The sequence below is a fragment of the Hyla sarda genome, chromosome 11 (assembly GCF_029499605.1).
Source record: "Hyla sarda isolate aHylSar1 chromosome 11, aHylSar1.hap1, whole genome shotgun sequence".
In the NCBI taxonomy this organism is placed as follows: domain Eukaryota; kingdom Metazoa; phylum Chordata; class Amphibia; order Anura; family Hylidae; genus Hyla; species Hyla sarda.
Genome location: NC_079199.1, coordinates 39,327,481 through 39,340,881, shown reverse-complemented (window position 1 = coordinate 39,340,881; position 13,401 = coordinate 39,327,481). Strand labels below are relative to the sequence as shown.

The 13,401-nt window shown below is 44.6% G+C and overlaps 1 protein-coding gene across 4 annotated transcripts in view; it reads left to right on the top strand.

Annotated features, from left to right (window-relative positions):
* Nucleotides 1-9,621: 9,621 nt before the first annotated feature.
* The window catches only part of TMEM260 (transmembrane protein 260), a 111,223-nt gene continuing 107,443 nt past the window's right edge, over nt 9,622-13,401 (top strand). For 2 of the 4 annotated variants that reach the window (XR_008849042.1, XM_056547220.1), the window contains exons 1-2: nt 9,622-9,725; nt 11,925-12,152. Coding sequence is in view for 3 of the 4 variants with exons in the window: in XM_056547220.1 (XP_056403195.1) it covers nt 11,993-12,152 (160 nt within the window). In the remaining variant the exon portion in view is untranslated. The other 2 variants (XM_056547215.1, XM_056547217.1) reach the window with 2 other exon arrangements.

Here is a 13,401-nt window from a genome sequence, read left to right as displayed (position 1 = left end):
ACATGACTATGAGAAAAAAAAGTTTTTATGCATTATCCCAGGCCATGGATCACAGCACTGTTGTGTTCAAGTACTTATGGCCTTATCTAGAATTCGTATCAAATAGAACACGAATACAGTGGGCATAGAGATCTGTAGACCTTAAAGAGTACCTGTCATCAAACCATATTTTCTAAACCAACTCAGATTATAGCCACCAACTACTTCTAAAACCTCTCCTGCCCTTAAAAAAAGTTCAGAGCTTTAAAAAGCTCCGTGTCATACCTTTCCCCTTGCTTGCATTGTGTGAGCTCCCGGCAGAAGAAAGTGGGCATTCCCCAGGAGGCGCGACATCACAAAAGCCTGCGAGAGCTGTGCCTCCCCATGCCCCATACGCACTTCCTGAGTTTGGTCTCCTGCCAGGCCGGGAGGAGACCTACCGTATATACTCGAGTATAAGCCGGCCCGAATATAAGCCGAGGCCCCTAATTTCACCCCAAAATCCCAGGAAAAGTTATTGACTCGACTATAAGCCTAGGGTGGGAAATACATCATCCCCCCTGTCATCATCCAGACCCCCATCATTAACACCCCCATCATCATCACCAGTCATCAACCCCCCCTTCATCACCCCCCCTTCATCATTACCCTGTCATCATCCCACACCACCCCCTTCATCATCACCGCTTGTCAATGTCTGATTTAACAGTGGTCTTCAACCTGCGGACCTCCAGATGTTTCAAAACTACAACTCCCAGCAGGCTGGGAGTTGTAGTTTTGAAATATCTGGAGGTCCGTAGGTTGAAGACCACTGCGGCCTTCCTCATCATCCAGCCCCCCCATCCCCCCTTTAGTTTTGTACTTGGCGGGACGTTCGGGTGAGCTGGTCCGGGCCATCTGTGCTGCAGGGACTGTCCGGTGGGGAGGGATAGTTGTTCCGGGCTTTCCATCTTCACCGGCCTGTTCATCTTCACGGGCCTCCTCTCCGCGCTTCGCGCCCGGCCCCGGAATAATGATGTTGCCTTGAAGACGACGCACAGGGACACACGTCCCTGTGCGTCGTCTTCAAGGCAACATCATTATTCCGGGGCCGGGCACGAAGCGCGGAGAGGAGGCCCCCCCGGTGAAGATGGACAGCCTGGAACGACTATCCCTCCCCACCGGACAGTCCCTGCAGCACAGATGGCCCGGACCAGCTCACCCGAACGTCCCGCTGGATGATGACGAAGGCCATAGTGGTCTTAAACCTGCGGACCGGGCATGGCTGTCCGGGCATGCTGAGAGTTGTAGTTTTGAAACATCTGGAGGTCCGCAGGTTGAAGACCACTGAGGGTGGAGAGTTCACTCGAGTATAAGCCGAGGGGGGGTGTTTTCAGCATGAAAAATCATGCTGAAAAAAATCGGCTTATACTCGAGTATATACGGTAACTGTTTTACTTGCAGCAGGGAACAGAACAGAGCCACATAGTGGCTGTTTGTTCATTCACATTAAAAACATATAAAGGTTGAGAATTTTAACAGCAAGTAAATAGCAAAGTGTCTTATAATTACATGAGGAACAATATATTAAAGGTTTTATTTGGTGACAGGTACTCTAACTGTATCTACAGTATGTGTGCCTTCTATGTGAGCAAATAATCCTGCATCATGTTTCAAAGCTCTTTTTATGGGTAGGACATTGATTTGTAGGTTTGTTTCCTTTCTAGGTGGCGCTAGAAAGTCAGTTTTAATCTTTTGAGGGGAGAGCTTATTTAAGTTTGATATCACAAATCACTGCATGCTAGTAATATCATTGCCGAGTACTTGAGGGCGGCATTGGTAGGCAAAACATTATGAATTCCTATTGATACCTCAGATCTTCTCTGCTACAGTAGTACAAATACCACAATAATATATATATATATATATATATATATATATATATATATATATATACACATACAATGTATATATATTACTATATTTCTCTTTATCTGGGTGTGGATAAGCTAGACATTTTCCCAGTGTCACAGCACAGCATGGTTTTAACTGTGTTCTGTGAAACAATACAGGGATTCAGAGTAAAACACAGGTGTTAGTAACAAGGTCACCTGTGAAAGATTTCATACTCCCATGGTTTGGGCAACATAAATCTCCAAGAAAACTCCCTTAAGGGTGCGTTCCCACCTGGTGTACACGGAGCGTACTTCACGCTGCGCAAAATTTGCGGCAGCAGCAGGAAATATGCTGCGTATTCCTCGCTCACTATACACACAGGGCTTTCCGGCGGCAGCCCTATGTATGTAGTGAGTTTTGGAGGCGGAGCCGATCATCACAGTCACGCCGGCCCACGGCCCCGCCTCTAAAACTCACTACACACATAGGGCTGCCGATGTAAAGCCTTGTATGTACAGTGAGCGAGGAACATGCAGCGTATTTCCTGCTGCTGCCGTAAATTTTGCGCAGCGTGAAATATGCTGCATGTACGCCAGGTGGGAACGCACCCTTAAAGTGTACCTGTCATGTCACAGAAAAAAACTTTCTAGTTTTACTCACTAGGTCATGCAGATGTTTTAAGAAAAATTATTTATGTACCTAGCTTCTATATTTGAGCAGCAAAACAGAGATTTTTAAGCCACTCATTCTGACATCCACTGTAAGTGGCATGTCCCAGGCAAGCACTGAACCCACCATCACTCACCATGCATTCACTTCCTCCCAGAGTCTGCTGTACTGTGCTGGCTCTCTTCAATCACTGCAGGCTGCTATGTAACCCCCTCCTCTCTGTTTTCAGACAGCAGTCTGATAGATAAGACAGGAGTGAGCCTTTGCTCCAGTTTGGGTTTCAGCTGGGACAAAGATGATGGTATGGGGACCCTTAGTGGTCTTTTTTTTTTTTATAAGTCATGATTTCTATAAAAAAAAAATATATATATATATATATAAAAAGGATTTTATAAAGGTATATTACAAATATTAATGTTTTGCCAAGATGTACAACATATAAAAAGTTTTTGATTCGGACAGTGCCCATTTAAATAGGCATGGACGTTTCAACAAGATTTGCATCCAACAAACTTTGCATTAGATAGAACAAGCAAATATAAGAAACCTTGTATTATATCTTAAAAGAGTAAATCCCTCAGGGCCCTTTCCTGCCTGCTCCGCTCCTAAGCTTTCTGTTTCAATGTTTGCTTATTATTAAAAATTTTGTAATAAAAACTGTGCCACAACCACAAAATTACACACACGAAAGATCATATTTTAGAGTTTTCATGTATGAACCTGGCCTAAAAAGAGTAACAACCAGAAGAAATCTCCAATGTAATAGTAAAGAGAATGAGCGCGCAGTAATTAACACTGTAACGTCTAATTAGGAAACATATGACTGTAAACATCGGGCCATTAGGGCACAATTAGCCCAACGCTTGCTTGTTTTCCCCCCTGCTCTACATTTTTTTGAATCGTGGGCATTAATGAATGGGTTCCACTAACTGCAATTGAACATGGAGGGTTTTTTTTTTTCTTTCTTTTTTAACAGTATTTTTCTTCTTTTCGTAAATACCATCTGGTACCCTGTGTTGTTCTAGACAATACAAAAGACTCGTTCTTGCACACTTAAACTGATGAGGGGGCACAAATATAGGCAGAGCCGAAATAGCAGGGGACCTAAGTAGTAGACAGGATGTGTGAACCCCTCCCCCATATGGTTTATACTATCCTCTTATTTCCTAAAGTCATCCAACTTTTCAAGCAAGGATACAACACAAGAAGCCTTTACCCCAGGATGCCAAATTACATCTTCATCTGAACACCTTTTTCCAGCTGTTAGGCTAAAAAAAAAAAATTATAAAAAAAAAAACTGTCCTTGTCATTTTGCACTCCATAGATCAGGGGACATGCCCAGCCCAGACAGTCATTTGCTGCAGCTAACGGCTGTCGGGAAGTTGAAGTTTTGCAACATCTGGAGGGCCATCAGTTTGAGACCCCTGCCCTAGATGCAGTTTTTTGTAGCTTTTTTAAAATAAAATAAAAAATAGTGGGTTTTAGTCTTGCAGTTATTTCCCCTTGCACTTTTATTATGACAAGTCATGTGACTCACAGATTTCTATTGAAGAAATGGAGGGGAAAAAAACTCCAACGCTAAACCCACATGGCATTTTTTATGGTGTTCATTTTTCTCCCATATACTTCTATGGTAGAGAAAAGCCAAGATTTTGTCCACAAAAGCACATTGCCCTGTGTAAACGGATGACGGGCGGCCAATAATAATGAAGGGACACACAAATGATACAAAAATCGACTAACTGAGCCTTGTAAACAAAGACTGATTACCAAGATTGGCACTTGGTTACTACTGCAAGGCTGTGTTCACACAGTCAGGTTTTTAATTGCAATTATTGAACACAAAGCCAGGAATGGATTTAAAATGAGGAGAACTATCAGTCTTTCCTTTAGATGTGTCCACAATTTAGGATCTGGTCCTGGTTTTGAATTCAAGAATTGCAATTAAAAACCTGACCGTGCGAACATAGCCTGAGGGAAATTCAGAAGTGTGAATGGGAGTGTGGAGTCCCATAGAAGTCTATGGGCTTTAATTTGAGGCGGAATTCCGCAAGTGAATAAGTCGGCCAGGCTAGCTTTGCACTTTTTAAAGGGGTACTCCGGCACTAAAACATCTTATCCCCTATCCAAAAGATAGGGAAGAAGATGCCTGATCTTTCACGCAGCACCCCGTTACCATTAGCCCCCGGAGCACGTTCGCTCCGAGTTTGATGACACGGGGCCAGAGTATTGTGAGTTAACGGCTCAGCCCCCTCAATGCAAGCCTATGGGAGTGGGTGTGACAGATGTGAATGGGGCATAAGTGTCGAGCCTATGGGAGGGGGCGTGACAGATGTGAATGGGGCCTAAGTGTCGAGCCTATGGGAGGGGGCGTGGTGCACAGTCAGTCATCGGGCACGGAGTTCGCTCTGTGCACCAAATGACAGGGGGGGCTGCGCTGGAGATTGCGGGATTCCTTTGTATAGGGGATAAGATATTTACAGCGGAGTACCCCTTTAATGTCATATACCACAGGACACCTTCTTTGCTTTGACAGGTCAGGCTGTTTCGGAGGCACAAGGGGGAGCAACACGACTGTAGACGGGTGGTGGGTACAGTACATTGTTAATGTAGCTTGCTCATCATGATCAGATATTATCTGTGCATTTATAAGTGTTCACGTACCTGTAGTCCTAATGAATGAGGTGAGAAATAGACTGAAACCTTACAAATAAGCAAAACACAATGAATAAGTGACTAGATGCAGAACTGCTAATTAGGTAAGAAATAGATTTTACCCTAGGATGTAGGGCCCATTCCTCCGGGGACCCCAGTCTGTTCTGTGCAGCTGAAAATAACATTCCTTAGGGAAGTCATATTACAGTAATAAGCAAGGACAGGGGAAAAAACAGCAAAGCACACCTGAGACACTGGGGCAGGCATGATGAGTCTATTTGTGACTAATGGAATCAATTAAAAATTAAAATTATATATTAGTTGGAATGTTTCACCAATTTTTTATTTTATTTGTTTTACATATTACTACCACTCTGATTCATTTTTTTTTTATTCCTCTTTCCTTTTATTTTCTTATATATCTAAATATATATAAATATTCTATTTTCTGTACACTATTATGGAGGAAGCAGTCTTTCCTGAGCTATTTTACAGCATTTAGAGATATGCTTTACAGCAGCCAAATGGACCATAGGATCCAGTAGCCTGGAGTTGGCACACTGACTTCTATGGGAGAGTGTTCTAAGTATGCTCTAGGACCTGTGCATAACAGTCAAGCTCTCACACTAACCAGGACTGGGGAAACCTCTGATCACGCCATTTTGACATCTCTAAGGTCAAAACATGACCATAGCATGTAAGGGATCTGAGGGGATCTGTCATCCCATCAGCAGTCCAGCAACATGATTGTTGGGTGGCGATGGGTTTCCATGGCAGCCAGTGGCCTTCTGTTCCCAAGCCTGTCATGTAAGTGGCTGTATACACTGCCTTTTAGCATAATACACTGCACTACAATGGTAATACAGGCCATTATATCAGAGATCAGAAGATTGCTTGTGAAATTGACAAGCACAAAGAAAAGTGTGTTATTATTTTTATTAATCTAATAACCTCTCTTCTACTTATTTCTTAGCCAAGTGTCAAGGAGGCAGAGCTAGGCTGCTCAAGTGTCAACCCCTGGCATGCCTCCTTGTTCTCCTAACCTCCCAGCCCCTCCTTTATTGAGGTATTGAGACTTGTATGTCAGTCAAAATGGGAAGTGAGGCCAAGTGATGAAGCGTACCAGGAGGTGGCATTTGACCAGCTTGGCCCCACCTATTTGACACTTGGCTGAGAAATTAAAAGGCGATTTTATAGGTTTGGCAAATCATCCTTAGCTTCAGAAAAAGTTCAGTTTGCTTTTATATCAACAACAAGCCAACTGTGCAGCTCTTATCAGCAAATATAGATGAGAGGGGCTGAGGGGGTTATCCACCATAAGTTGACTTTAGTACCTACCTACTAGACAGTAATGGACATGCTAAGGAAGGATCCATGATTGTCTTGGGGCTAAATGACTGTGTTGAGTCCACTATAACGCTGCTGCGTTCTTTCTGTGAAATTACTATTTCCTGTTGGAGATCCCTCCCTCCAACTAGAAGTCCCAGGACCCCTTGTTTTAAGTGTGAGGTCACTTTTCTTCCCCCTACCGTTTGCAGCACAGATGAGCTGTGCTGTCCATGAAACTACAATTTCCTGCAGCCCTGTGGAGAATGAACTCCTTTCCACCCAGTGCTCGCTCCACTCAATAAAGCAGACAGGCTCCCTTTCAAACACATAGACTAGTGATGTAATGTCTTGGGCTGCAATGCAACCTAGGAAAACCTGAGACAACACTAATTTTGTATGCTGGTAATAATCACATAAGAATTGCGAGACCCTCCATCAAACCCAGGTACAGACACTATTTTATGAACTACACTAACTTTACAGCCCCTGTAGCATAGTCAAATAAAAGAATCCTGCAATACCTCTGTAAGAGTAAGTTCACAAAAGCGGAACGTCTGTCAGGAAAATATCAGGACAAACATTCCGCAGGCTGTGGGCGCCGGCAGAACAGGCTGTAGGCATTTGAGTGGAGTCCACAGAAATAATTGACATGTCAATTTTTTTTGCAGAGGCAAGAATCAAAATTTGTGCAGCAGATGTTTCTGACATGGAAATTCTGCCGTGTGCATGGTGCAGAAAAATCCCACTGAAAGTAATGGGAGTTTGCTGCAAGTGGAATTTTTTCCGCTGTAATCCACTCGGGAAATTCTGCAGTGTGAATAGGGCCTATAGTGACTCAAGAGCTTAGAATAAAATACAATAGATAATGGATTTCACTAAACATGATCTCCTTTACTTCTAGGAGACACAGATGTGCTACAAGTTTGGCTACAGAAACCCATTCGTAAGTTATCAGCCACATGAATATCCTTTCATACAACAACTTCCCATTGCGATGTCTATGATGCCCTGACAGCTTTTTTTTTAGAGTTTTTTAATTTTTTAATTTTAGTAAGTTAACCCTGTTAAATATGCTTTCCTTCTTAAAGGGGTATTCCATGAAAAACTTTTTTTTTTTCATATCAACTGGCTTCAAAAAAGTTAAAAACAGATTAGTAAATTACTTCTGGTATAAAATTCTTAATCCTACCAGTACTTATCAGCTGCAGAAGTTGAGTTGTTCTTTTCCGTCTAACCACAGTGCTCTCTACTGACACCTCTGTCTGTCTCAGAAACTGTCCAGATCATCCAAAAATCCCCAATAACAAACCTCTCCTGCTCTGGACCGTTCCTGAGACAGACAGAGGTGTCAGCAGACAGGGCCGGCCTTTGGGGTGTGCGAGCTGAGCGGCCGCACAAGGCGCCATAGCAACAGGGGCGCCGGGCAACCAACACAGATCGCAGTGTAACAGGCCAGTGTGAGGTGGAATTTTGCTCCCCCGTGAAAACTTGCGTCTGCTCCTCCCCCAGCCCTCCGAAGATTTCTGAAGCTAGAGCTGGGGGAGGACAGAGCAAGGGGAGAGAGGAGGTGCACGCCCCCTCCCTGAGCTCGGGAGGACGCAGATCTGCACGGGGAGAGAGTACACGCCCCCTCCCTCATCTCCCCTCGTTGAGCTCGGGAGGATGCAGGTCTCCACGGAAAGCCAGAACAGGGGGAGAGAGGAGGAGCACGGCTCCTGCATCTCCCTCACCACGGAGGACGCAGGTCTGCACGGGGCGAAAGAAGCCAGAGCAGTGCTCCTCATCTCCCCTGCCTGAGCTCTGTCTGTGTTTACTGAACAGGATGACAAAGTGCACGGGCTGGGGATGTATACACTGCAGGGACTGGGGATGATTTCTATGAGAGAAGGGGGGCACATGCTGGGATTTGTAGTCCCTGTTATGTGTGTGTGTATGCTAGTGGTTCCCAACCAGGGAATGCTGGGAGTTGTAGTCCCTGTTATGTGTGTATGCTAGTGTTTCCCAACCCGGGAATGCTGGGAGTTGTAGTCCCTGTTATGTGTGTATGCTAGTGTTTCCCAACCTGGGAATGCTGGGAGTTGTAGTCCCTGTTATGTGTGTGTATGCTAGTGGTTCCCAACCAGGGAATGCTGGGAGTTGTAGTCCCTGTTATGTGTGTGTATGCTAGTGGTTCCCAACCAGGGAATGCTGGGAGTTGTAGTCCCTGTTATGTGTGTATGCTAGTGTTTCCCAACCCGGGAATGCTGGGAGTTGTAGTCCCTGTTATGTGTGTGTATGCTAGTGGTTCCCAACCAGGGAATGCTGGGAGTTGTAGTCCCTGTTATGTGTGTGTGTGCGCTAGTGTTTCCCAACCAGGGAATGCTGGGAGTTGTAGTTAAATTATCTGTAATTAAAAAAAATAAGATTTTTTTTCCTCTTTGTGTATGTTTATGGGGTAACAGGGGTGGGCGCGCCACAAGGTTAGCTCGCACAGGGCGCCTGAACATCTAAGGCTGGTCCTGTCAGCAGAGAGCACTGTGGTCAGACAGAAAATAACTCAACTTTAGCGGCTGATAAGTACCGTTAGGATTAAGATTTTTTTTTAACAGAAGTAATTTACAAAACTGTTTAACTTTCTGGAGCTGGTTGATATGAAATACCGCTTTCATTTATGTAGTTTCCAGCTGTTGCAAAAATACAACTCCCAGCATCCCTGGACAGCCATTGGCAACCTAACATAAAACTACATGCAACCTGTCAGACGTTTTCAATGAAGTTCTATGGGGGGGGAAGGGGTGATAAAAATTGACATTTTACATATCAAGTAGCATAGTGATGATGACAATTTTGGTATAGTGGAGCTGAACTACAGAAGTGGAGCCTAAGGTCAGTATATACACACACAAAACTTCGGTTTCACACAATATATTATTGTGTGTGTGTGTGCACATATATATATATATATATATATATATATACACATACTTGCATAAATAGATATACATATTTATTTACTATATATATATATATATATATATATATATATATATATATATATTTATAAAAGAACAGTGAATAAGTAAAGCTTGACTTTGAGTAATACGTCTGCCATCTCCTCTGGCTGGATTTGGTCCTCCCAGGACACCGTAGGAGGCGGAAGCTGCAGTCAGGCACATGGAGAAGGAGACGCAGCTCCCAGACAACAGGTCACGTGACGGGCACAGAGACAGACAGCAGCTGTAAGTGATCATTGCCCCCGTGTTGTGTTCATCTTTCTACAGGTCAGCTGGCACCAAAGGGGTTAACCCACGCAGTTTATGAGGCAGGAGGTGTCGGTATATTCTCTATCATCTCCCCCACTATACCTGGGGATGGGCTTCCTGCTGATTGCATTGAGACTGGGCTGTAAAGCTGTAAATCAGTGGTCTGGAGGCACTACAACTCCCAGCATGTCTTGACAGTCAGTGGCTATCAGTTGTAGACTCAAACCCGAAAAGTAGGGTGAGATTGCTGCTGTCTTAGTGACCAGGTAGTAGTGGCTGTGATCAGATGCCGTACAGCACACATGCTGGGAGTTGTAGTTTTGGAACAGCTGGAGGCACCCTGGTTCTGAAAGACAAAGGGTGAGCGTTATCAAAACCTGTGTAGAGGGAGAGCAATGCAGTTGCCCATAGCAACCAATCAGATTACTACTTTCATTTTTCACAGGCCTCTTCAAAAAAAATGAAAGAAGCGATCTGATTGGTTGCTATGGGCAACTGCACCGCTCTCCCACTTAGTCTTTCAGAACCAAGGTGCCTCCAGCTGTTGCAAAATTACAACTCCCAGCATGCCCGGACAACCAAGGTGCCTCCAGCTGTTGCAAAACTACAACTCCCAGCATTAGAGATGAGCGAACTTACAGTAAATTCGATTCGTCACGAACTTCTCGACTCGGCAGTTGATGACTTTTCCTGCATAAATTAGTTCAGCTTTCCAGTGCTCCGGTGGGCTGGAAAAGGTGGATACAGTCCTAGGAAAGAGTCTCCTTGGACTGTATCCACCTTTTCCAGCCCACGGGAGCACCTGAAAGCTGAACTAATTTATGCAGGATAAGTCATCAACTGCCGAGCCGAGAAGTTTGTGACGAATCAAATTTACTGTAAGTTCGCTCATCTCTACCCAGCATGCACGCACAACCAAGGTGCCTCCAGCTGTTGCAAAACTACAACTCCCAGCATGCCCGGACAACCAAGGCGCCTCCAGCTGTTGCAAAACTACAACTCCCAGCATGCCCGGACAGCCTTCGGCTGTCCGGGCATGCTGGGAATTGTAGTTTTGCAACAGCTGCAGTCACGCAGTTTGGAAAACAGTGCCCTAAGGAAAGCATTTCCCAGCCTGTAGCTCTCTTCTCTTACTAAACTACAGTTTGGCTGTCTGGACATAATGGGAGTTGTAGTTTTTCAACAGCTGGAGAGCCAATAGTTGGGAAACGTTGCCCTAGGGAGGCATTCACACACAGCGTATATGAGTTTACTTTATCTGCATGGCGTAAAAATGTCAAATCCTCCCATGTGTGAATTCAGCCTAACACGATTCTTTATGTTCTGTTGCCTCCTTCATTATTAAAGCTGCTACTGACTTCCTGTATTGGTGATCACACAACTGTACATTTAAAGGGGTATTCCAGTAAAAAACTTTTTTTTTTTTTTTTCATATCAACTGGCTCCAAAAAGTTAAAGGGGTTCTCCACTGCCCTGCCTTCTGGAGCTCCGCTCGCAGCGTCCGGAAGTTTTACTCCGAACGCTATATGCGGGCTTCCGTGTTCGAGGCCACCCCCTCGTGACGTCACGCCCGTCCCCTCAGCGCAAGTCTATGGGAAGGGGGTGCGACCGCTGACGTCACGAGGGGGCGGCCGGCCTCAAACACGGAAGCCCGCACACAGCGTCCGGAATAATAAACTGCGGGCGGAGCTCCGGAAGGCAGGGCAGTGGAGGACCCCTTTAAACAGATTTGTAAATGACTTCTATAAAAAAGAATCTTAATCCAGAGCAGAAGAGGTTTGCTATGGGGATTTGCTCCTACTCTGGACAGTTCCTGAGACAGACAGAGGTGTCGGCAGAGAGCACTGTTGTCAGACAGAAAAGAACAACTCAACTTCAGCAGCTGATAAGTACTGAAAGGATAAAGATTTTTTAATAGAAGTCATTTACAAATCTGTTTAACTTTCCAGAGCCAGTTGAAAAAAAAATTAATAAAAAATTAATTAAAAAGTTTACTGGAATACCCCTTTAGTGTAGTCAGTAGATATGGTCTCTGGTTATCATCCTGTGCAGTACAGAGCGCCACCTACAGTATAGGACAAGGAGTAGCAGGAGGGGTCCCTGATCCCTGGAGATCAGATGTAAAGGCTTTTGTACTACTCCTAAAACTCACATAGTTTTCCTTTCCTCTTCTAGTGACATGAGGGGAACTGGAATTGCCGATTCCCATTAGTGACAGAGCAAGCAGTAATCTACTTCTTACGATGGGGAAGACGAAGACAGTGAAACCTGCAAACAAAGCCGGCAGTGACCCTGGAGACCCGGCGGAGCAGTACCATGGCACCGGGAGCCTTGTGGTGTTCACATGTGTCTTTGCGGTCTATATTAAGACTGTACACCCATCCATACCGGGAGGAGATTCAGGTACAGTGAGCATGCTGTGAGGGTACTGACAACAGTGTTAGGCCAGTGTTGTGTCGCCTTTCAGGACTTGTCAGATAGCTGGAGCTGTGGGTGCTACTGCGCAATTCCCCCATCCCCGCGTAGGTCCAGCAAACTAATAGGCCTCGTAGGCACAATTCTGCTTAAAGGGGTTATCCAGGAAAAAACTTTTTTTTTTTTATATCAACTGGCTCCAGAAAGTTAAACAGATTAGTAAATTACTTAAAAAAATCTTAATCCTTTCAATAATTATCAGCTGCTGAAGTTGAGTTGTTGTTTTCTGTCTGACAACAGTGCTCTCTGCTGACATCTCTGCTTGTCTCGGGAACTGCACAGAGTAGAATAGGTTTGCTATGGGGATTTTCTTCTAAACTGGGCAGTTCCCGATACATGTGTCATCAGAGAGCACTTAGAGAGAAAAGAACAACTCAACTTCATTAGCTCATTAGTACTGAAAGGATTAAGATTTTTTAATAGAAGTAATTTACAAATCTGTTTAACTTTCTGGAGCCAGTATATATATATATATATATATATATATATATATATATATATATATATATATATAAAAACATTTCCTGGATAACCCCTTTAATGTAAAGTGCTGCAGGTGTCTGTGCTGTGTGCTCCCCTATTCACCCAGCACATAGCACAATATCACCCGCAGCACTTTGCAATAAGCAGAATGGCTCTGCTATCACTTGTATAACAAAATAAAACAATATTCTGTAATGTGAACTAAGGGGGAAGAGAGCAGATGAGGCGGCAGCCCTGGACCCACGGACATGCTGCGGCCACCCAGTAAGATACACATTGCAGGGCGTGTAGTGTCAGTGGATCCTACCCACCTGATCTGCCAATCAAATAAGCAAACCCTGGAGGATGCACAGCATCACTTATCTGTGCGTCCTCTTGTGTCTCTGGGGCTTATTTACCTACTGTCAGGTAAGGGAGAAGGGGGAGGGGAGTGCTCAGAATTGCAGCCTGCTGAGGCCAAACAGCAGCAAGACCATAAAACCATGCCTGCAGAACTGTCTGTGCTCTGCGTGAGTCCAGTGCCCCCCTATCAGATGCCTTTGTCAGGAGCTGAGCTCACTTATACACTTCAGGTGTTGGTTTCTGACACTCTGTGTAAGTGACTGGCATCAGATTTACCTCTGATTCCAGACACTTAACCTCCTAAATGCTGAGGTCAGTAATGACCAAAGCATCTAGGTGGGTAGAAGCTTCC